Here is a 26,568-nt window from a genome sequence, read left to right on the forward strand (position 1 = left end):
TGTCTAAAGATTTTTCATTAAAAATTATTAAGTAACACATGTCACATTTAGATTTTAAAAAAATATTTTTAATAATACTTTATTTAAAAAATAAAAAAAATATACAAACATGACATGTGTCACTTAATAATATTTTTTACAGTAGGCACTTAAAGTGTAACAGAAAAATGTTAGACACTTATTTTTAACAAAAAATTCTTTAAGCACCAAAAGTTAACTTTGAATATAGTTTATGCATTTATTTTTGCATTAAACCTAATTTTATTAATTGTATTATCATTTTTAAATCAGATAATTATTTTTTAATTTTTTATAATAGAAAGTTTCAATAGATAATATATTATAATCAAAGGACTATTTACATACTTTATTATATATTTAGATTGGTCCATTCCCATCGGAGACATGGTCATACAAAAGTAACATCAAAATTGAATTCATTGTGGTCACAATTCACAAAGACATGCTTCCAATAAATTAGAAGGGATGCCATTCAATTAATTCCAACTGGAAATCGTTTTTGAAATCTAATTACAATGAGTTATGGGCGTCAAATCTCTTCTTTTATTTGACCATTCAACCGCTCCATCAATACATTTTGTTTTAGTTACTTTTATAATGGAATTTAAAGATAGAGAAAGCTCAGTTGAAAAGACAAATCAACCATACATATTTATTACATTTGATTGAATTTCATACCGATTTCTCTATTTTCTTTTATAAATATATATGTTTTATTGGAGAAGAAAAAGAGATTAAAAATATTTTAAAAATAATCCCTAAATTTAAGTTTAATTTTGATACCAATTAATGAAGAAATTGATTTGAAAAAAAAAATTCATGTAAATAAATGACATGGAAAATTATTGATGTGGATTTTTTAATTGGTTGGGATCATTAATGATGTGGTGGAAAGTGTTCATGAAATAATTTATCCAAATTTAGGTACCAATTCGAATCTAAAATGTAAGTTTATATATAATTTGAACATAAAAATCAAGTTCAGGTACCTAATTAAACTAAAAATTTAGATGTTAAATTAAAACTTGAAGTAAAGTTCATGTATCTATTGGATTAGATACCAAATTACAATTTTAAAACTAAATTCATGTATAAAAATATTTTACCCTAAATTTAAATTAGACTTAAGGAAGGGTAGTTAGAGGTATCAATGGAGGGTGTAGGCATCTGGTTGTGGGACCAAAATAGAGGTGAGAGCCCCAAGGGTGTGGATTAGGCTGCATTATGTACGATAGGAAGATACGCATCAATCCCTGTTTGCTTTGAAACCTTAATCAACCCCATGAAATTCTACAATTTAATATCATATCTCCACATAAAAACTCGTTACCTAAAACGAGTTCAAGTGTTTGTTAACAAAGGCTAGTTTCATGTTCATTTTGTTGCATTACCAATCAAGTTTAAGAAATTCCTTAGCACGCCGGGGAAGCTACCACCGCCGTGGCCACTCCACGCTGAATCTGATTCTAAATCCAAATCACCTTTGTCTCGGTGCATGCCGACACACACTAATCACCATGCCCAAGCTATCACGGACTCGCATGTTTTTGTTCGGAGATTGCAACCAAAATGGCTTATTGTCTGCCCTATTTGCTCATCTAAAATTAATGCCTTATTTGATCTGAACCAATAATTTTAAGATGGATTTATGATAAAAGTTAAGTTGCGATGGTTTTAGGCGGTTCGCCCCTTTAGATTTGGATAGAAAATCGTAGTTGGTGAATTAAGGGTTGAAAGAGATGATGAACAGTAAGGAGGTTGAGTCCGAGAAAGAGAGAAAGAGACTCGTTTCATCAACCTCACATGTTGACTTATATATTAACCCTAAATATTGGTGCCAAGCCTAGAGTGATGATAACTATTTGTTAGTTGTTGAGTTTAATAGATCTAGTTATCATATAGGGGATTGTAGATCATGTTGATATGTCGATGATCATATCAAGAGATTGTAGTTGTCTGGAGGATGTGAAACCTCGAAGACTTCGAGAAACTCCATATGCTAGGAAGCTTCAGAGGCTTTGAAGAATTCTGAAAGCCTCAAAGCTCATTAAGCGAGAAGATACAACAGTGGAGATGTGATTTTCAGAAGAGATACAGAGGAGGTACAACAAGATGAAAGGAAATGTATGCATTTGGCTTACTAATTTGTCTTTCACTTAAACAAACAAGTAATCCAAACCCCTTTTCTTCTCCATAAGAAAAAACGATGGGAACTAAAGTTCCATATCATGTGACAACGAATGTATTGTTTCTATAATTAGGTATAATGTGATTTGTAGTTAGTTTTACCAAGTCCATAAGCATTTGTTTTGGAGTGAGTTGAAAAAATTGAGGGATTGACACTTATTTTGATAAGCATAATTCTCACAGAATGGAAAGATGCAGTGCATAGACATGATTTAGAGAGAAGGGTACAATTAGAAAAAGTAATGGGACACTATCAGTTAGGAAGTGGTCACCTCCAAATTTCCAAATGGTGGTTGATTCGTCTTCATTGGGTTTGGAATTAAGCTTGTGGTCCTCTATATGGCAGTGGCAGCTAGGGATTTAGCCTTTTAGGCCACAAATGGATCCTCATATATCCTAGGCCCGCATGATATGATAGGTGAGTTTATAGAGAGATAAGATAGCATCCAATTATATAATATAATTTTTTTAGCATTATAGATATTTAAGATAGTTGGATGAGTAAAAATAAACAACTGAGATTAACAAAAAAAATAGTAAATATTAACTGGAAAAAAAATAAAGAGTTAATCTCAGTCGTTTGTTTTCACTCATCTAATGGTATTAAATATGTGTAAAGCTAATAAAATTTTACATTATATATTAGATCATAACCTTATATATATATATATATGAGAGGATTAAGATCTGCTTACAAAATATAAAATGTTCTAGTTTTACACGTTCAAAATTGACAAGCAATATCAATGTATTGCCTTTCCTTTCCTTTTCCCCTCATTTATTAAAGAATTAATTAAATAGATAAATGGTAGCATATTCCTTTTCGCACCATTCCCTCCAACTTTCTTTTCAATCTTCTCTTTAACTTCTTGCATTCGTTTTGTATACAATCAAACAAAATTTCAATAATACTATCTTTCATGACGCCCATCAATCATTAAATCAACATGTAAAAATTAAAAAAAAATTAATAATTCTAATTACAACTACAATAAATGCTTTTAAATAACTTCAAAAATTAGATTAAAAATATTTCATTGTTTTAATTAGTTATTTATATAACAAAAAGGATATGTGCACTATTAATTTCACTTGTGAATACTACTGGGGTTGGTTCAAGTGGTATGCAACTTGATATAGTTTAAGCAATGTCTCAGATTCGAGTCCTTGTGTATGCAAAAAAAATTCCGCTAGGAAACTCACCCACCAAAGTCAAGTGTACGACCCGGATTAGTCCAGATTAATCAAGATGAAGCCTTGGAACTGGAGGGTAACCAAAAAAAAGAAATCACTTGTGAATATTCTCTTAGTTTTATGTTAATAGAAAAAAAATCGTCTCTAAGATTTTCTCATACACGAACAAGTCTAATGCAAACAATTAGAAGAAAGAATAGTGGGCAACTTGAACAACAATACATGTCTCCATTCGGTACGCACGCAAGAATTTTATTTAAAGAGAGGGTAAATTTAGGAAATTATATTAGAAATTTAGAGATATAAAATTATGGCAGTGCGAAATTATGTTATTTATAAAAAAAATATAAATTATATGAAAATTTAAAACTTTCAGAAGTAATATCGCACCCATACCTCGGTCCAGCCTATCTCCATCTCCCATATTAATTAGGTTAAGAATTCTATCTACAAAGCAGAAGAGGGTAACTTTTTTCCATTTTATTTCAAACCGTTCAAAGCTTCGATGTCTCCATCTCCCTTGTTTGCTTCCAATGGCCGAACTCCCCTTCATGTTATTCCAACCTTAGGCATATGGTCTCTAGATATGCCTGCTTTTGGACTGTTTTGGTCTGTGTTGTGTCCTTCTATTGCCTTTATCATCATATATAAATATATACACACACATATGATCATCTTCATCTATCGTCGTCGTATCGTGCATGCACACGTGGCTAAAAGTCATGGGGTGGGTCCATTTTCTTGTGTACGCCCATGCTGTTATCATGTGGTGGTAGGGCATGCAACAGTGACTGAAGTAATGAAAGGAAAAACCTAAATAAAGTAATGAATTATTGCAAGTGGGGAATACGAGAGAGAATGAAAAGGAAGGCTGGAGAGGACATGGATTCCAAGTAAGGTAGGGACAATTTGGTTGTGATTTTTAGAATGAAGTTTGGCAACTAATTCAACCCTTTTTAATTGAAATTTGAAAATCACATGGACCCAGATTTTTCTCTTCTTTTTCCCCCAGAAACTCATACCAAGCAAGAAAATTTGAGTGGATGATAAGAGTTTTAAAAGTGTGGGAGATTTGTCCCCACATTGCTTGGAAATTCAATGGACGGTTCATCATCCAGAACTAGAAAGTTTTATCAATCAGTAATTTAATAAAAAGTCCTATGTAACTCAATTGCTTCTGTTTTATCATGAACTTTCCCTTGCTGTTCTTTATTCTTGTTTAAACATAATATTCCTTTTTTTTCTCCTTTTGGGTGGAAAAGAAAATCCATTGCAGATTAGCAAACTTCAGCTTAAATACAACTCTAGCCATATATACAGATACTTCATGAGAAAGTAGAGCTAACTTATAATATATGTTACCAAATTAAACAAGTCGCCAATTTTTAATCCAATCAATAAGATGGATGGATGCTAAATTTTATGAAACATACATACGGTGGTGTCCTCGACTGCGTGGCCTCATTCTCTAGCATACGTTGGAATATGAATATGAAATTGACTTAACCTGGCTCCAGCTATCAATAATTGCTAGAAATTTATTCAGGTGAAGTATTTGGTATGAGTATGAAATCCCCAGCTCAGCTGCTATTTCCGATAAGATTGCATGGAATAAGCATATGGCAGCAGCTTTTTCTACTTTGTAGTAGTAGTTTATTTGGTAGAGCAAGTGGGGGCTAATTGAGCCGAGCCCTGGTTCGGACGGGAACAAATATAAGCTGACAAAACAACTAATAAAGACACTTGAGAGGGGTCATGGTCCATGTTGGGCGAACCACGGACGTGACTCGGGACTACATGGACCACTTTGCCATAGCTGGCTATGGACCATCAAAGTGCGGGACCTAAACCAACCCATTAGAATTTACATTTTTTAAAATTATGACTTACTATCTGGTATATGTAGGCGTATAATACTTAAGATTTTAAATTTTAGTATGTTAAATTTGACAATTTAGAATTTACAAAGCAAATTAAAATAGACATGGGTTACATAAAATGAAATTTACACGATTTATTTATCAAATAATTGATCTTTAAAACTTTAGGAATGTTTTTCTTTGTGGACGTTGTTTTTGCACATATCTCGTACAAAATGAAGAAAGGAGGTTTTCTCTTTAAGGAACATGGGTTCATGGTACATTTGGATGTGATATGATCTTGGGTCGTTTTGGGGATTGAAACTGATTGGTAGGCCAGCTTGTTGGGTCTTGATACATTTGCCCTTTAGGTTCAAAAATAAGGGTGGAATTGTTTGATGTAGTTGGACCTTGGTGAGTTTCTATTGGGTTTTTTTTGCCCAATACCCCAAGCGGCTCAATTATTTGGGGTGTCAGGCTTACCCAGAATTTATTTTGGAGAATATGTCATTTTCTATACTGCAACCTGAACTCGTCAGCTTGATGTGACAAGTTCCCTCGGTCATAGGGCTTAGTTGTCGTCGTCGTAGTCTTGCCAAGGAGGTATACTTAACACACTTTGCGATCCACCTTCGAAATACGATGATGGATTTATGACATTTGACGCTATCATCGCCATAACTGCTTCGACTTGCCTACTACTTTGGTGACCATATAGGATATGGTCCCATTCACCCGCAACTGCATGTGCTGTGGAAGATCCTTGAGTGTATTGCGATGCATCCCATGAACCTCCAACCCAATTCGGCCGAGTCTCGGCTGAAGTATGAAATGGAGGATAGAAACCGAAACTAACATGAGATGTATAATTGTATTCTTCATCGACAGATACTGAAGCGGAAGCAGAACACGACAATGTTTTTTTCTTGGACTTCGAGTTGGACTTGGCACATGTTGCATGATGATTTTGCCATTCTCCCTTCTCTTTCGGTGTCGTCAAATATGGTTTCCCATTTGCTTCGTAATTTCAGAGATAGATCGAAATTGAGGTCCAGCAATGTGAGGTCCAACAATGTGATGTCCTGACAAGGGGGAGCGATTGGTCACGCTGATTCCATTGCTCGATGTAGAAATTGTGCCTCATTGGCCATTTTTTTATAAGTTTCCCACGCTTATCGATGTATGGAGCGCGTCCATTTCAACCATAAGCGTAGGAATCAGCTGGTGTTACTTAAACTGTTGAATCACTCTGTCAGCGGCGTGCCACTCAAAAATCGCATAATGTAATAACGGTGTAACGACACACCATAAGTGGGACCCCTCAAAAAATCCTGCCGACAATAACTGGTTGATCTCTTCGTCGACATACGGAAGCTAAGAAAACTGTAAATATTAAATATCAAAGTTAGTATATATAAAGTTAAAAAAATTCTAAAACTATCATATGTCATACCACATATCGAACAACGATGTCAATCCTCATTTGTATATCTCGTGTAGTGGCACCCGCCAACTTCATCTCAGAGATTTTATGATGTCATCTAAAATATTTAAAAATAAATATTATTATAAATAAATAATAATAATTAAATTTATTAAATTAAAAAAAATAATTGGGGCTTATGTAATTGGCGTAAAAAAATGAAGCGATACCAAACCCATGATTGTAGCAGTATCAGACAGCCTCTTACATTAGCTTTTAACTCGGCTGGACAATTACAGCCTTGCAAAGCTCCTGGTACAGAAATGCTATAATCGCCGAGCCCTAACTGATATTACGACACACAACGAAGTCTTTCAAATATTGCAGATACTATGTGTGCGCCAAATTATCGGATTTACCCTGTAATAATATCCCTCCGATCACTTGGAAAAGAAATGCCCGGGATGCGAACACAACCTCCGCCTCGGTAGGCTCGTCTGTGACTTGGAATTCGGACTCTAATCACGTTATCATTACCCAATAGCCCCTGATGACGTCAGATGGTGGCCATTTTCCCAAAACTTGGTAAACCAACGTCGCAAGGTCATAAAAGTTCTACCTCACCACAGGGGCTCTATTCACATGAACAAAGAGTTGGTAAGCGACGTCTTCCAAATTAATCGTCGCTTCACCATTCGGAAAATGGAACGTGAGAGTCTCGGGCTGCCAACGTTCGATCAAAGCCTCAATTAACACCGGGTACAACTTGAAGCCACGTAATAATATGTCCAAAAATAGACCGGATTGATGCAGATATGTCATTATCCATTGATGCGGCTCTTTGGTTGTCATCCCCCGACTACAAATATTCCATTCATCGCCCTTCGGCCCGCGTTGGATTGAAAAAACATGGGTGTTATCCAAGCTCAACATATATTCTCGGGGTTTGGTGAAAAACAAAAGCCTCAAACCTCTATTTATAGCCTTACCCTCAACGGCTATAAATGGCTAAAAATTTAAATCCCGATCGAGCTCGTCACCTCAAGGTGACGAGTTCTAAGTGATCGTTGCTATCAGTCTGCCCGTTGACCAACGACTAGTATTTTTGAATTTGAACGAACTCGTCACCTTGACATGAGGAGTTCACTCTTATTTTTTTTAATGGACTCGTCACCTCGAAGTGATGAGTCATTATAATGCCAATAAAATGATAGCTCACATGAGACCCACTACGCGAGAACCAATTAAAAATAATATTCGAGGGAATTCGTCACCGTAAGATTGCATTGTGAAAAATACCGTATTCTCCAAAATAAATTCTAGGTAGGTCCAATACCTCAAATAATTGATCCGCTTGAGATATTGGGCCAAAAACCCATTTCTATTGCATAATTGGCCCAACAGAATTATGTGGAAGGAGGCTCAATTGTTCATGTGGGTGAACCCTGCGAGGACTGATGGACCGGCTATAGACTATAGTGATACGTGTATACGAGGCTATAAAGTTTAATTTTTGTTTTTAAATTAAAGTTAAACTTAATAACTTTAAGTTTGGAAATTTTTAAACTAAATTAAATTTTAAATTTAAGTCGAACTTAAATTTACTCATTTCAATTAAGGCCCTAAATTTGCGGGGATGTCAATTTTTAGAAACCTTTGATGCTCTTACGTGACACTATTTTTATATATTTTTTATTAATATAGAGTAAGTATAAAACTGACATGATTATAATTATGTGGACCTAGATGATGACGTGCATACTGGAGATTGATCTAAAATCTTAAGGCCCGATTGGTTCACGACATAAAATATTATTGGGGGAATGAAATCCTCATTCTTCCATTTGGTTGGTCGATAATCTTATTCTTGATAATATTTTATTACCAGTAGTGAATTTTTCGGGGTATATTACCGGGAATGTGATTACCCCTTAGTTATTGTTGGATTACCGGCGTTTTGGACTAAAATGCCTGTAATTTTTTTCTTCAAAATTATCCTTCTTCTGTCGTTGAATAATAAAAATTCTACGAAGGTTAAATTATAAATTTATCCTTAAACTATTTTAGATTTACAAAAAAGGTCCATAAATATAATTTTATATGAAGTTCAGATGTTAAAATAAAATTTTACCATTTCATTAAACTTATTTATCTTTTCATTTTTGTAAAAACATTTATATAAATTTTATTAATTTAATTTTTTTTAAAGAAAATATATAAATTAATTATAATAATATTATAGTAGAATTCAACTTGTTAAAAAAATAAATATATAATAAGGACAATTTGGTAAAATATACATTTCAATAATATTTTATTCTTTTAACCAAACACGGTAATCTTACATTCCTACTAAACTAACCAAACACAAAATATAACATTCTCAGTAATCCTATTCCCTGGTAATCTTTTATTCCCACTGGTAATCTTTTATTCCCACTGATAATCTTTTATTCCTACTGGTAATCTTACATTCCGGGAGCTAAACGCAAGAGTAATAAAACTAAAAGGTAAAGCCCAAAAATGAATGTGAAGGGATAATGATGAATGAACGAGCACGTGGAAGGGGGACGTAACCGACTCTGTACCACGGATGTGGGTTGGGATTGTAAAGACATGGACAGCCCATACACGTGCAAGGGGCCTGCTTTATCTTTAACAAAATAGAAAAAGGGTAAATATATATTTTGCCAGCTCAACGTAGCTTCAATGTTCAATTTGGTACCTAATTCTTTTGTCCAATAAGGAACTTCAACTTGAATTTTGGTTCAAATTGGTATATGAATTTGAATTTTTTTAATTCAAATAGGTACTTATAATTTTTGATCAATTTGAAATAAGATGCCAAGTTCAATTTACCTATTTGAACCAAAAAACCAATTTCAAGTACAACTGAAAAAGTTTAGTTATTAAATTAAACCTTGAAGCCAAGTTCAAGGACCTGATTAATCCAACAAAAAATTAGGTACCAAAATGTATACTAACCCAAAAGAAAATAAAAAATATAGAATGATCCAACCGTCCCTAATCATTGCAAGACCTTTACCATCAATCATTTCATCAAAAAGTTTTATCCATTTTTTATATAGAGACCACGTCTAGGGAGGTTAAACGAGTCGAGTCGAGCTCGAGTATTGTTGAGCTCGACTCTATTCGAAAACTCTGAAATAAAGTTTGATTCGACTCGAAAACTCGCGAGCTTCAAATTTTCAAGCTCGACTCGAACTCAAAATCCTGAACTGAAGCTCGTGAGCAGCTCGAATAGGCTCGAAATGAAAAACAATCTTAAACTTAACTCGATTGAAGCCTCAAACTCGAACTCGAACCTTAAATACATGAAAATCTTATTGTATTTTTAAAAAATATCAATACATAAATGTTAATATTATTAATAATTTATTTTTTTTAAAAAAATAAAATCTTAATATATTATATTTTCGAACTACTCACGAGCTTTTCGAGTCGAATATCAAGTAGCTCGTTTTGGCTCATTAAGAACTCGAGTCAAGCTCGAGCTTAAGTCGAGTCCATTCGATCAGAGTATTTATCGAGCCTTAATCGAGTTGATCTCGAATAGCTCGTAATATGTTTCGTCACGTCCATATTCATATGAACTATTTGTTCATAAACTTAATCTATTCCATCAATAATGTGAGGATAAATATATCTTGGATATATTTATCCAAGATATTAATTGTAGTCTACACTAAGATTAAGAATAATGTGCTCTTATTTAAGGATAATATATTTATCCATCAATAATGTGAGGATGATTTTCTAAACTTAACCTATTTCATTACGTGCGTTGAATTTAAAATTTTAATCTTATTTAAGAAATTTAATGTCTAATTCAACCATATTTATCGATTGTTAGTAGCTTTCAATTTTATTAAGTATAATAAAAGATGTTATATTCTAATAATATTTGTTTACATAATATATATAAATTTATTTAAAACAAAATAAGATAAATATTATTGTAGGATTATAAAAAATAATACAATTATCGACATCTTATTAATCGGTTGATTGAGATTGAGTATTATAGAAATCAATTATGAAAATAATCTTCTAAATTTATTTTATTTATAGTATCAAAATTAAAAATATTTTATTTTATTTTTAAAAAATTAGTGCTTTACTACTAAACCAACCGATTGATAAATAGAAAATTCAACAATGAAACTCAGTTCTTCCAAATTTCTTTCACCATCAATTGATAGTTAAGTTTCCATCACTCGCATAACCAACCATAGTAAAACGTTGTCGTTGGGATCCCAAACGCGAGCATCTCTGATCCCTAATCACAGCCGTCCGATTGTATGTATGCTGTGATATGATAAGGACAAGACAACGAACCCCACATGATAAAGGTTTTTTTAATTAAAAATAATAAATTAATGATTGAATTGATTTAATCCGATCGATCTAACCTTTTCAAGCTCGAAACGTCCACAAGCTGTTTACACTTAACACTGTACACAGACATATTCACGATTTTATTTTCTGAAAAGAAAAAAAAAAATCCCGGAGCATTAGCGCTTTGGCGGTGTTACTCACAAAGGACGTTTAGTTAAGATTCGTTTATTACTGGTGAAGTTCTTTAGGAATGCGTGTTTTGAATTTGGATGACTTTGATCCGTTTTGATACGCTAAGGATGTCGGCTAGTCATTCTTGATTTTTGAGGTGGCTGTTTTTTTTCTCTCGAGTTTGATTGTTTGGTTTGCGAATGGCGGGAGAGATTCAAGAGCCTTTCAACATTAGTTTCTTGGTAAATCTTCTCTCTCTCTCTCTCCCCTTTCGGTTAGATGTTCGGAATTTGGATTATGTGTTTATCGTATGGAACTGTTTTTGTTAATTGTGTAATTGTTTGTAGTGCTTACTGAATACTGTGAGAGCGTTTTATGCTTAGAAATTATGGATCGTAAAGCTTAACTGATGAAAATGATAATCTCATTCTGGCCCAAAAGAAGAAATAATAATCTCACTGATGAAGTTCAAGAGTAAAACGAAACTAGTGGTTGGTTCACTTCATTTGCATTGTGAATTTGCTTCTTATACATAGATTGGTTTTAATCTCTGAAGCTAATATGTCTCCTTGATTTTTTGGGAACAAAGAAATCTGTGTCTGTTTCCCCTTTCATCATTGATGTTTAAGCTTCAAAAGTTCTTTTTTCTTGTTATTTAGGTTTTTCTCTTAATCCATTGCTTGATTTGTTGTAGTTTGATCAATGACCACTGTTTGCTATGTCAACATTTGATGATATGTAGAATAAAATGTAATATACTCAGAAACATACGTACAACATAAAAACCGTTATGCGTACACTTGTTTCTTTTTTGCAAATATATTGAACTTCTTCCTGTTTTATTGAAGATCCTTTTATCTATTGTTCAAACTTCTTTTCTTTATGTTTGACAAAAGTGGATACGAAGGTGTGGAGCAGGGTAGAGCTGGCTACTTCTTATTTTAGTATAGGACTAGAAATTTATCATGTTCACTGGTAAATATACAATACCATAAGATTGGATTTGCTCCTGAGTTATTGTCCTTACGTGGGTTAATGACTCATAATCATCATTCGAACTTGTATGGGGTTTAGTCATTAATTTGGACACTGCACATAAAATTCTATGATGGGTGCATCGGATTTGGTTAGTAATGTTGATGATCCAAAGTTAGGATATGGAGAACATGAATGCCAATTTCAGACAAAGAACTGCAGTTATCCTTAGGATACAGTATGCATGTTAGCTAGTTGTTTTGCACTACAGATAAGATTTTATAATTAGATATGCTATTTATTCCTTTTTCAAATTGTGTATGGAACCAGTATTGTGGCATTAGAAATGTCTACTATATTAATTTCTGAAACTCTGAAAATCTATAGAATATTATTAGCATTAATTCCTTACAGTATCTCAAATACCTCCCAATAACATTTAAGTGCTGGTGAGTTTTGCCTTGCTAACTCCTATTTTATGAATTTCTGATCTATGAAATGACTGATAAAATTCAATTTTCGTTATAGTATGGCAGATAATTTCTCCACCTATTTGTTTTATTCTAACTGCACTTATTTTTGGAACTTGGCAGACAGAATCTCTGCTTTCTGGTTCTATATCATTTGGAAGATTTGAAAATGAACCCTTAGCTTGGGAAAGGAGATCCTCTTTCTCATACAATATATATCTTGAAGAAGTTGAGAAATTCTCTAAACCGGGCTCAGTTATTGAGAAGAAAGCTTATTTTGAAGCTCACTTTAGGAGGAAGGCACGTCTTCTCCAAGGTTCATCTGAGGGACAAAATGGAGGTGAAGCTCAAACCAGTGAGAATGATGCTGTGGATAATGAGGGTTACAATGAATATCACAGTTGAGAATCATGCTGCAAAGAACAAGACTTATGGAGAAGAATCTTATAATTTAAGTAGAGATAGCTATGACAATCATTCTGATGAGAATGGTTTGGATTATGATAATTACGGGGAATGTTTTTGTTGTGGAAACCAAGGAAGCCTATTTGATCATGAAAATGGAGGGAACCAGGCTGATTATGGAAATGAAGGTAGCCTTTCTGCTCACTTTGACAATAGTCCTGAAGATTCTGAATATCTTGGGGAGGGTGCATTGATTGAATGTGGAAGAGAATATTCTGAAGATTTATCCACTCATGTTTTGGTTCCTGGAGATGTTAAACACGAGGATAATCCTCAAAGTGAAATTGGACATGATAAACCACTTAGTAGCATTGATAAACCAGAGAGAAAGGTAGAGGAAAACCATGATGACAAAGCAGTTAGCATTTATAAATCTCTCAAGTCCAGGGATCCATCTCCCATTGCTGGAAAGACCGGAGAAGTTGATACTTCTAAGTTAGAAATTCAGCAAAGTCATTCTCCAAAGGTATGAGTTTATATTTATATTACTTCTTGTTGGTTTCTGAAAAGTGGCATTCATTGCAGTAGCCAGAAATTTGATTTCACTTTTTTTTTCTGATGCGGTACCTGAATTTCTTTTTGTCTTGTGGTTACCGGAAAAACATTTCTTCTGATCCTTCAAAAGTAGCTCCAAGGGTTTAGAAAGAAAGGACAAAGAGATCGCAAAGGGAACAAAAGCAGAAAAATTACCATCACAAACTGCCACTTCAACTAGACGTCCAATGCTCAGATATCCAAAATAACAAGGTGAAAGTTCGGACTTTGATCTGAAAGCTAAATGAAAAAGATGACATCTTTATTACCTAGTTTTTATTCTATATTAACCGTTTTTATTAAGATTTCATACTGCTATTTGAATTCCCTTTTCCCTGGTCTTTCTTGTCCAGCATTCTGAGAGAGACAATGCAAACTTAAGCACTGAGCGTAAAAGGTAATTCCTATTTCTTGCATTTGAAGAATATGTATGTTTCTTTTGTAGGGACGGTTCATATGATTATTTCATTCTCCTGACAGTATAAAAGGAGTGACAAAGAAAGTAATTAAAGTTCGACCTTCTTCATCAAAAAAGATTGAACCTGTTGGTTACCAGACACCAAATAGGTCTGTAGCAACATTGTGGGCACTTCTTTATGTCAGCAAAAATTTGAGTTTCAACGTTAACATAGCCTTTTCTTTTTATAGGCTTAAGCAGACTGTCAATTCAACTCAGGTAAATGTAAATTCAACTCCTGGGTCATTCCATTTCAAAAGTGGTGAACGAGCTGAAAGGAGAAAAGAGGTAAGCAAGCATGCTGTCATTCTCAATTTTTTTTTAATTCTTTAGTTTATGGATAAACTTTAATGTCTTTATTCTTTTTTGCCTTAAAATGTTATCAGTTCTTCATGAAGTTAGAAGAGCAAATACATGCCAAAGATGCTGAGATGAATCAGATTCAAGAAAAAACACAGGTAAGGGAAGCATACAATATTCAATGTTTATTACCTGAAATGAACAACTACGGACATTTCTGGATTGAATTCTTTTCTTTTCCATCGTTTATAGCTATGGTTATCGACTCTGGGTTGCTAACTTCATAAATAAATTGAATGCTTTGGTCTCATTATAGGAGAAGACAGAGGCTGAAATTAAGCAGTTGCGGAAAAGCCTTAATTTCAAAGCAAAGCCCATGCCTTCTTTCTATCAGGTTGCCCCAGCACCACAGTCTAATGGAAACAAGGTACATTAGAAGCTATGCTATTGCTTTGATTTTGTAATGTAGCTCATGTTTTCTGTGTGATTAGTTCAAGGAAGCATGCTCTCATGAGTGCATATCTAACTTGGAGATTCTTACATTGGCCCACATGTAATCTTAGTATAGCATAATAGCTTTAAGGACTCACAATTCTTCTTCATTTCTGATTTGATTTTCTCAAAAAGCATATAATATTTTGGCATTGTATGTGGAACAATTTATTTAATCATTTGAAGCAATAATAGTAAAAGAAAGTATTTATATTTTGTTCTTTGCACAATTGTTATAGGGTCTTGGATCTTTGATGGTTCTTCGAACTTTTTCGTTCTTGTTTCTACTGGATATTTTCATGTTGGTTTTAGTAGAATTCCTTGGTCTGACGGTTCTGAGACTTTCCATCGTGTCTCCGGCGTTTTCAAGCTCCGTTGGAGACTATTCCTCGGGGTATCCTATCAACACTCTCCACAACGCAAAAATCATATGGATTGGAGGAAACTTTTCACTTGTTCTGAAGGCTAAAATTTGGAGTTTTTCCCCCTAGGGTTAGAGAAGGTTCCAAACTCGTTCAACCTCCGCAAGAAGTGTTAGAAGCTGGAATCAATGAATGGAAATGCTCACTTGTGGGTCAGTTCTTAGGTGCTGCTCCAAGTTTCTCCTCAACGCAAAGGCTAGTCGACAATCTGTGGAGGAAAGCTCTGAACGGTGAAACAGTCCAGGTAAGCAATGCTGGGAACAACCTCTTTGTTTTTACTTTCGCCTCTGAAAATGCTAGAAATTGGGTATTAGAGAATGGCCCATGGCATGTTTCGAACAAAACTCTTATCCTTAGGAAATGGACACCGAACTTAAACAAACTGAACTTTGATCTTACTAGTGTTCCAATCTGGGTTCATCTATACAATGTTCCACTTGAGTTGTTTAACCGCCTTGGTCTCAGTTATATAGCAAGTGCAATAGGCACCCCTCTTTCAATGGATTCTATTACTGCAGCTAAAACCCATTTAGAATTTGCAAAACTTTGTATTGAAATAGGGGTAAACGATGTGTTACCGAAATCCATTGAGGTGGAACTAAAGGGGGGTAATAAAGTTTCAGTTATCGTCGACATACCTTGGTTGCCTGCAAAGTGCCAATGTTGCAAAACCTTTGGTCACAATGAAAAGAACTGCTTGGACCTAAGAACACTGCTCAAGCTAATAATCAAATCTGGCGGATTAAAGGAAATCCTTCACCAGAATCAGAGAACTTACCTACAGTAGGCGGGATTGAGTTATTGCAAGAAAACTCAGTTTCCTCTCCTGTCACTGAAACAGAGGAAGGAGTTACAAAAAAATCAAAGGACAAAGAGGATGAATTGAAGGTTCTTTCCTCTACTGAAGAAATTTCCCAAGAAGCAAAAACTGAAGAAACAGTTAAGTTAAATCCTGACCATACTGCTGTTCAAAAATCAACCTCTGTCAGTGATCCTTCTGTTCCTGCTCCTATTGAATTACCCCTTAGGAACAAAGGAGATCCATCTCCTACTATCCCTAAACGAGGAAGAGGAAGACCTCCAAATACCAACAGATTCCAATTCCTTAATGAAATTGAGGAATTCCCTCCGGCAACAGAAGATCTATCTAAGAAACCTCGTGCTTCTTCTTTAGGAGTAGCAGTTATTATCAAGGACTTGAAGTCCAAAAAGACAAACAAACTAGATAAGCCTAAGTCAAAGGGTGATAGTGCTGGTGGGGGATCATCGGGTACTCCTAAATGATTCTCGCATTCTGGAATGTAAGAGGGCTAAATTGCCCTCTAAAGCAAGAAAAAGTCATTAGAAGAGCCTCTCTAAATAAAGTGGATGTTTTATGTTTGCTGGAAACAAGAGTGAAAGAAGAAAAAAGTGCAGCAATTCTTAGAAATAAATTTGCAGGTTGGACTGCTCACACAAATTATGATTACGCCTCTAACAGTAGAATATGGCTTCTTTGGAAAAAAGACATAAGCTTCTCTGTAATTCAAACCTCTGATCAGTGTATCTCAATCCAGAGCCTGTACCAAAAAGATCATTTTGTCATCACTTCTGTTTATGGAAGCAATGATGGCAGTGTTAGAAAGCTCTTATGGCAGCAACTCCAAGAACTTGAAGCTAATGTTGGCCATCACCCCTGGATTTTAGGTGGAGACTTTAATATTACTCTCCACCCGAATGAAAGTTCAGACTGCGATATCCTTGGTCCTATTATTACTCCAGATATGAGAGACTTTCAAGACGTTCTTCTTGATCTGGAATTCTTTGATCACCCATTCTTTGGCCCTCTTCTCACATGGAGTAACAATCAGCAAATCACTTTTCTTGCAAGGAAACTTGATCGAGTTTTAATAAATTCTAAATGGGCGAGTATTTTCCAGAAATCTCACGTAGAGTTCCAAGCTCCAGGTATTTCAGATCATTGCTTTGCTAAAGTATGGCTCAAAAAGGAAACTGAAGTAAACAGGCCAAAGCCATTCAAATTTTTTAACTACTGGGCTCAGCACCCTACTTTTCTGGATGAGGTAAAACGAGCCTGGCAAAGACCAACTTATGGTAATCCAATGCAGTCTCTCTTCACTAAACTAAAGCGGGTGAAAACTTGTCTCAAGGGGCTTAATTACTCTTCCTATAGTGAGCTTCCTAACAGGGTTAAGGAAAAAAGATTAGAACTTGAACTTCAGCAATTAAAGACACTTCGAGGAGAAGATGATATTGATAAAGAGCTGCTACTCCAGAACGAGCTGAAAATTCTCGAGGAAGCAGAAAATTTATTTTACCGACAGAAAGCTAGAGTGCAATGGTTGAAAGAGGGTGATAAATGCACTAGATTTTTCCACTCTTCTGTTGCCTTTAAAAATAAAAGAGATACAATTCGAATTATCATTGATGAGCAAGGTAATAGATTGGAAACCTATGACCAGATTTCAACTGAGATCATCAACTTCTCAAATCTTCTTGGTAAAGTTGATCCTGCAGTAAAGACTACAGATCCTAAACTGTTAAAAGACCTTTGTCATTTCAATCTTTCTGCTGATAAGGCTGAAGCTCTAGTTAAAGATGTCACTAAAGAGGAGATTAAAGAGGCTTTCTTTAGCCAAGGCAACGATAAATCTCCTGGACGGTCCAGATGGCTTCTCCCCATTCTTTTTCAAGCAGACCTGGTCTATAATTGAAAGAGACATTACTGCTGCAATTACTCAATTCTTCCAAGAATCTTATCTTCTGCCAGCCTTCAATGCCACTGTTCTTGCACTGATTCCTAAGATCCCTAATCCTAGTAAGGTAAAGGATTTTAGACCAATCTCTTGTTGCTCAGTAGTCTACAAAGCCATCTCTAAGATATTGGTAAGAAGATTAACTTGTATCATGCCTGAGCTAGTAACCCTTAACCAAACAGCTTTTGTGAAAGGAAGAAGCATCATTGAAAATACTCTACTTGCACAAGAACTGGTTAGAGGTTACAATAGAAAGAATATATCTCCAAGATGCTCGTTGAAAATTGACATCCACAAGGCTTTCGATTCTCTTAATTGGAGCTTCATCTCTACCATCTTGTCTGCGATAGGTCTTCCAAGGTTATTTATATCTTGGATTGAAATCTGTTATACCACAGTAAGCTATTCTGTCTCCATTAATGGGAGCTTATCTGGTTTCTTCAAGGGAGCTAGAGGCCTTAGGCAAGGAGATCCCCTATCTCCCATTCTCTTTGTTCTTTCCACGAATATCCTTTCTTTCCTCCTTAATTTGGCTGCTGTTAAGGGTGTATTTGGTTTCCATCCAAAGTGTAAAAGAATAAGCTTGACTCATTTATCATTTGCCGATGATTTACTTATCTTTTGCAAAGGTTCTGCGGATTCAGTTATTGGTGTCACTAGTGTTTTGGACCATTTTTATGAGATGTCTGGACTTCAAATTAATGCCTCCAAGAGTGAATTTTACACAGCTGGAATGTCTTCGGGAAATATTGAGATTATTAAGCAAGCTACTGGCTTTAATCATGGTTCTTTGCCAGTACGATACCTAGGAATTCCACTGCTCACCAGGAAAATCTCTGAAAAAGACTGTGATTCTCATCGACAATATTAAATCAAGACTGTATCACTGGTCTAGTAAATTACTTAGCTACGCTGGAAGGCTGGAGCTAATTCGAACTGTGTTATCTTCAATTACTAATTTTTGGTGCAGACAAATCTTTCTGCCGAACTCAGTCTTGAAAAAAATTGAACAACTCTGTTCCCGCTTCTTTTGGAAAGGGACTGATAAAGCAGCAACAGGAGGTCGCGTAAGTTGGAACAAAATCTGCACCTTGAAATCTGAAGGAGGCCTGGGTATCAAAGACATCAAGACATGGAACAAAGCTTGTATGTTCTTATTAATTAAAAAAATTCTTGCAGGTGAAGGCTCTCTATGGGTTGCATGGCTTCACAATTACATTTTCAAGGAAAAAAATTTCTAGACAGTTGAAGTTAATCTCAATACTAGCTGGTGTCTTAGACGACTCTTGAAACTGAGAACAGAGGTGCATAATATCCTTCTGTCGGGCGCTAACAAATCAAGTTCTATATGGGATTCCATCCGGGAAAAAAGGCATAAGGTTCCATGGCAGAAGCTCGTATGGTTTCCCCTACAGATCCCAAAGTACAGTATGATAACCTGGATGGCCCTACTTGACAAACTCCCTACCAAGGAACGACTCCATCAAATAGGGCTTATTAATGAATGCTCTTGCGTTTTATGTAATTCTGATCTGGAAACAAGAGAACATCTTTTCTTATTATGCCCTACTGCTGCTTCTCTATGGGAACAAATTTTCTCCTTGTCTGGTCTGCAATTTACAGCCTGCTCGTGGGACGTTTTCCTGGCCAAGGCGAGCTCAAACTGGAAAGGAAAAACAATGTTATCAATTGTAATGAAGATCACTTTGAACGCAATGGTATACTTGCTTTGGGAAGAAAGGAACAAATGACTGTTCCAAGGTCGTTCAAGGTCAGTTAATGATCTGCTTAAGGACATTAAATTTATTGTATGTCTTCAACTTAAGGGAAGGAATTTCAATAGAGTAGATAATGTGAATATTACTCTCTACAATCAATGGGGTATAGATGATCATTGATTTTGTTTGTAATTGCTTTGTTAATGATCCTTGATTGTATTTTGTAGCATTTTGCTATATGGATAATAAAATTCTGACTTATCCAAAAAAAAAGATATGAGAGAATTTGAAATGAGTTACACCATCCAAATGAAGCAGTCAGAATGGAAAACGAGATAGTTAATGACTTGAGAAACACAAGGTTAATGTCCGAGTCTTCATGTAACTGTGGGATGTGTATAATTCTTATAGTGGTTAATGATGGAAAATGTGTTAGACGTAATTTTAGGCCAGCTGCATAGAAGATGCACAATTTGCCTTGGCACTGATAGGAAGTTGAACTTGTATACCTTATCATGGACCTGTTTTTATTCCCTAATCCCTACTTTTCTTGTGGTTCATTGTCCTACTTTCATCCAAATAGCTTATTTCAAATTTTTGTACCATTTGTCAATAGATGTAACACTGGCTTTCTTCTATTTCTATCTTAGGCTGCATCATCTACCAAGAGATCAGCTAAAGTAGGACCGAAATCCGCAAATCTAGGAGTGGGATCAACTGGGAGATCACCATCAGTATTCAGGGAAGCAAATAAAGATGTCCTTTCTGCTGGTGGATCTGAAGGTGAGTCGAACTTTCATACAGTTGAGTCATCATCTCAATCTGGCATCATATCCTCGACTCCACCAACTGGTGGTCATGGCTCCCCAGCATCTGCCACACGAAACTTTATCCTTTCAAAGCAAGAGAGAGGGAAAGAGGGAAGTAATTTGCCAAAACATCGAATACCAGAGAATGGTAAGGTTGTAAAAGATCATAAGAATGGTGGCATGCCAAAACTTGGATCCCAGAGAAATAGTCGAGAGGTTATGAGGAAGAATAACATGAGAAGTGCTGGAATTGCCAATGCCAATGGTTCTGGTATGGGTCTTTTGGAAGTGGTGGCTTCCTGAAATGATCAGCCATGGTGTGTCATCCTCACCCATTTTTCTTTCCCTTTTAGCCTGCGCAACCGACACATGTATCTTCAAATTATCTAATCACGTGTTGTCTTCAATGCCAGTATGCACATTAAATTTATACTGTACCCATAATGTCGATGGTCCCAGGTTTACATTGAAAACCTTGCAATGGAAAAAGCGAAATGGCAAGGCCGGTAATAGATTTGTTGATACTTGATAGTAGTGTTTCAGGATTGCTTAAAACAACTTAAATTATGGTGGTTCTGTTGTTGTTTGTATCCCTTACCTACCACCCCTGCCAACATATTCTCTCTAGAAAGACAATATTTGAGGCAAACGGCTTCCTCTTTTATCAGGTTAAAAGCAATTTAAGATGGCAACGAATAGCATTTGAAGCGTATGACTTCGGGAAACCTCCATTTTGGATGTGGTTCGAGTTCGAGTATTGTTGAGTTTGGTTCGTCTCGAAAAGTTTAAATTTGAGTTTGGTTCAAAAGCTTACGAGTTTAAAATTATCAAGTTTGACTCGAACTCGAAATTAAAAATTAAAGTTCGAGAAAACTTAAAATATTCTAAGGTTGTTGATCTTGGTTCGACTCGAAAAGTTAAAAGTTGAGTTCGACTAGAAATCTCATGAGTTTAAAATTATCGAGTTTGGTTCGAACTTGAAATTAAAAATTAAAGATCGATTTGAGCTCGAAAAAAAACTTGAACTCAAAATATTCTAAGACTTAGCTCGATTGAAGTCCGAACTCAATCTCAAACATGAATCTTAGGTACAAAAAACTTAGACTGCATTTGAAAAAAAACATAAAAATATTAATATTATTAATAATTTAATTTTAAAAATTAAAATTTTAATGCATCAACAAAATTACCTTAGTAGTTAAAAAGGGATTATTGTTATCTCTAGATGTGTCACGTAGGAGCACTAGTAATTACATGGAATTTGAACATTTCATTGTCAAAATAACCCACATGGAAGATACATTTAGTGACAAAAAAGAGAGGAGCAAAATCAGGTCAAGATGAACAATTTTAATTCACAGGAGATTTTCCATTACCGTTTGAACTTCCATTATCATCCATTGTGAAATATATACAAAATAGGTGATGCAATCAAGCAGCTAAGCAAAATTACAACGAGACAATTTAAAATAGAAACATGGAAACTAAAAGAGGTATTACTATTAACCATACTTAAAATCATCTTATCCATTGTCAAACAAAAGAGATGAGAAACAGTAAGTACATGCACGACCTCCTCTTTGGTTCCTTTGTCTTCTTCACCATTTTCGTGGTTTTTTCTTTCTGCAACTAAAACACATACCAAACCCCCCTTTCTTTCATTTCTTTTTAATTAATCGTATCAAACATGGCTTAATCATTTAAATACTTTTACACACAAAAGAACTTTTTCTTTTTTCTTTTTACTTCAACTAGCTAGTAATTCCCTAAACTAGAAATAACTAGAATAATAAATACAACAAGACTTGTGGTAGCTGTGATGATGAAGATTGATTTTCCATTCCTAACTGTTGTTCCCGATGACTGATCATCTGTCTTGTGCGGAGGTTTTCTATAGTAGTACGGGAAATAAGGCCAGATAGGGTCAGGAGGAGGCGGACCATATAAAGAATTAACACCATAAGGCGGTGGTTGTGTGTAGTATGGTAGGTTCCCTGCAGGTGGAGGGTATACTCCCGTCTGTGAAGGTGGTGAATAACTAGCCGAAGGCGATTGAGTGACTGCGCCAGCACCTCCTCCGGTGCCTGCTGCTGATGGGTAACATGGTAAGGGCATGGGTTATCATGCTTGGTCTGAACAAAGAAGCTAAAGAAGAAGAGGACGAAGAAGAAAGCTTTGTTAAGCACTGTGCCGTCCATGTTACAGAAACGAGAAATAGAGGGTACGAACAAAAGTAGGTGGGACTTGGGTGAGGAGTGATACAATTGGGAAAAATGCAATTAAACTCCCCTTGTTGAAGGGTTTACTTTCAAGCCTTTTAGGTCTCATCTCAAAGTTGGATATAGAAAGCCAAATAACAACAACAAAACCATATTCCCATATACAATGGGGTAAGGGGGAGGTAAGGTAGTAGGCTGCCCCCAACGCCAGGATTGAGAGCAGCTTCCGTGGAAGACATCCGACAGGAAGAAAATTAAAAATAAAGATAAAATACAATGCATGTATAAATAAATAACTAAATACATAGTTGAAAAGTCTTCCTATGTAGTCTTCAATATGCTCGTCTGTAATGGGGAGTAATCCCTGAAAATAAATCTCTGCGTAAAAATCTCTGCATATAGACAGAAATGTAAGATCCGACTAAATTTAAAAAGAGGAAACCTGAAGAGAATGATACACAATGGTCAAACGAAAGAAAGCTACGAGAATGAATAAAGTCAAATGGGTTAAAACATAAACTGAGGCAACACTAATCTGCTACCCTAGTTCTAAGCCTTCATAAATTATAATAACAGAAACGTATATAAAGTAGAAGTCATGGAAATTATTACAAAGACATTAAAAAGAAGACAGATATGTTACACCCTATGTCTGTGACCCGCACTACTCGGCTACCCTGGTCTTAAGTCTCCATACTTTCCTATCAGAGGTCATGTCCTCGGTAATGGCTAAATCCTTCAAATCAGATCTCAAGCAGTCTTCCCACTTCCGCCTTGGTCTTCCTCTCCTTCTGGCACCGTCGACTGTAATCGACTCAACCCTCCTGACCGCATCCGATGGTTGTCGCCTATGGACATGCCCAAACCACCGTAGTCTTTCCTCCCTTAATTTTTCGGATACAGACACCACCCCCAAAGACATCCTAATAGCAGAGTTTGGTGTCATGTCCCACAGAGTCCTACCACATGTCCATCGAAGCATTCTCATTTCTGCGGCCTCCATCCTCCTTACGTGATCCTTCTTGATTGCCCAACATTCTAATCCATACAGCAGCGCTGGTCTTATTGTCATTCTATAAAATTTTCCCTTAAGTTTTAAAGGCACATTCTTGTCACAAAAAACTCTAGTAGCAGCCCTCAACTTTATCCATCCCGCCTTTATACGATGTGTAACGTCATCATCTACACCACCATCTTTATGTATCATAGACCCTAGGTACTTGAAACATTCCTTTGAGGGGATCACATGTCCTTCTATACATACTTCTACATCATCATCGTTTTGGTTCCCACTGAAGTTTGAGCATAAATACTCTGTCTTTTCAATATTGATCTTTAGACATTTTTCTTCCAAAGCAGTCTTCCAGGCAGTCAGTCTTCTATTTAGCTTAGTTTTTGTTTCAGCTACTAGGACAATGTCGTCAGCGAAAAGCACACACCATGGAACACCGTCTGGTGTCGCAGAATAGATGTCGTTCATAATCAAGGCAAAGATGTAAGGGCTAAGAGCCGACCCCTGGTGGAGTCCGATTTCCACCGAGAAAGCCTTGGTTTCGCCAACTGTAGTCCTGACGTAAGTAGTAGATCTACAGTACATATCACGAATCGCCTGGATATAAGCAGTTGGGATCCGTCTCGTTTCCAAGGTCCTCCAGATCGTATCTCGTGGAACGCTATCATACGCCTTTTCAAGGTCAATGAACGTCATATGAAGATCTCTATTTTTTCCCTATATTTCTCCATAAGCCGTCGAAGTAGATGAATCGCCTCTGTAGTAGACCTGCCTGGCATGAAGCCAAATTGGTTTTCCGAAACCCTAATAACCTGTCTCAACCTAGCCTCTATCACCCTTTCCCATAGCTTCATGGTATGACTGAGTAGTTTAATACCTCTGTAGTTGCCACAACGTTGGAGATCTCCTTTATTCTTATAGATTGGTATCACCGTAGACTCTCTCTACTCCTCTGGCATCTTGGAAGTCTCTAAAATAATATTAAAGATGTTTGTCAACCACTTAACTCCCTCTTCTCCTAGGGCCAACCACACAGTGATAGGAATCTGATCCGGTCCGACAGCTTTGTCCCTCCCTATCTTTCTAAGAGCCATTTTGACTTCCTCAAACCCAATCTTACTTGTAGGGCAGTCATTAGCCGTAGTATAATGGTCGACTGACCCATCAACGGTACTATCTCTACAGGGAGGGGCATCGTCACTAAATAAGACAAAGAATTAACTACCCCAAACCCTCTTAATATCATTATCTTTCACTAAAAGAACACCATTATTGTCCTTAATAAACCTAATGTTACCTAGATCATTTTTCCTATTTTCCCTGGATTTTGCAAGCCTAAAGATGTCGTTTTGTCCTTCCTTGGTGTCTAATCTCTTATACATTACTTCATATGCCTTATCCTTTGCTTTAGTCATTGTTTTCTTGGCTTCCCGCTTTGCCTCCTTGTATCTTTGTTTAGCTCTCGATCTTTCTTTGTCGTCATTGCATTGTATGAACTCCTTGAAGCAAGTTTGTTTTGTCTTCACCTTAGTTTGAATTTCGTCGTTCCACCACCACGATTCTTTATGTTCCCTGACCTTCCCTAACGACCACCCAAGGGTGTTTGTGCCCGCCTCTCTGATGGAATTTGCCATATTTTCCCATAATATATCTGCATTATTTGAGTTTGTAGTTCTAAAACTTGTAGAAAATAAAACCTTACTCCTAAAGTCATCAGCTGTCGCTCCATATAAGTTTTTCCATATGATTCTAGGTTTACCAAGTTTAGCCCTCCTATGAGTGCTCTTCCCTTGGCGTACGCAGAACACCAAAACCAACAATTTGTGTTGTGAGGCACATGCCTCTTCAGGGAACACCTTACAGTCAATGCAAGCCCATCGATCCCTATTTCGAACCAGGATATAGTCGATTTGGGTACAATGTCCCCCGCTGGGGAACGTAATCAAGTTCACATCTCTCTTGTTAAAGAAGGAGTTAGTGACCACCATATCGTGTGCAGTAGCAAATTCAAGCAACGTATGCCCCTCCTCGTTCCTACTACCAAAAACCAAAACCCCCATGAACACCGTCATACCCGTCAGTTGCACTACCTATATGGCCATTGAAGTCTCCCCTATAAAAACTCTTTGGTCCTCCGGAATGTTCCTAAGTACATCATCTAACTGATCCCAGAAGCAACGTTTCTCACCCTCCCCTAGGCCAACGTGTGGGGCGTACACTGAAAGGACATTCACCACTTCCTCTTCTATAATAACCTTAATCATCATGATTCTATCCAGGTATCTACAAACTTCAACTACATTTTCCTTGAGCCTAGAGGATACCAAGATACCCACCCCATTTCTAGCGTTATCTACGCCTGAATACCACAACTTGTACTCATTACACTCTCTGGCGCGAGCCCCTTTCCACCTAGTCTCCTGAATACATGCAAAATCTATTTTCCTATTACTGAGTACGTCGGTCAGCTCCAGCAGCCTAACATTTAATGTGCTTATATTCAACGAACAAACTCTAAGTCTAGTCTCCTTTACACCACTCTGTCTAGCCCTCCCCCTATACGTCCTATGGAATCTAAAAGAAGAACATGACCTCAAGTAATCATATATAGCCGAAGCTATGAGGAACTATGAAAAAAGAATCCAAAGACAAAAGATGCACCAATAAAACGCTAGATAATTGTGGTGTACTAATAGGTCTAAGTTGGTTACTTAATAGGATTTTA

General features: G+C 36.2%; 1 protein-coding gene and 1 pseudogene across 1 annotated transcript; one reads left to right on the forward strand and one right to left on the reverse strand.

The window, feature by feature from the left end:
- Window positions 1-11,216: 11,216 nt before the first annotated feature.
- On the forward strand, window positions 11,217-21,065 carry LOC120124871 (annotated as a pseudogene).
- A 1,302-nt stretch (window positions 21,066-22,367) lies between these two features.
- Window positions 22,368-22,727, reverse strand: LOC120125054 (DAZ-associated protein 1-like). The gene has a single exon (XM_039143557.1). The coding sequence runs from the start codon at window positions 22,725-22,727 to the stop codon at window positions 22,368-22,370; it is 360 nt and encodes a 119-aa protein (XP_038999488.1).
- Window positions 22,728-26,568: the final 3,841 nt, after the last annotated feature.

Source organism: Hibiscus syriacus, unplaced genomic scaffold (assembly GCF_006381635.1).
Source record: "Hibiscus syriacus cultivar Baekdansim isolate YM2019G1 unplaced genomic scaffold, ASM638163v2 tig00110429_pilon, whole genome shotgun sequence".
NCBI classification, from domain to species: Eukaryota; Viridiplantae; Streptophyta; class Magnoliopsida; order Malvales; family Malvaceae; genus Hibiscus; species Hibiscus syriacus.

Excerpts from the sequence above, each read along its gene's own strand:
- LOC120125054 (XM_039143557.1), bottom strand. The coding sequence starts at position 22,727 with ATGCCCTTACCATGTTACCCATCAGCAGCAGGCACCGGAGGAGGTGCT.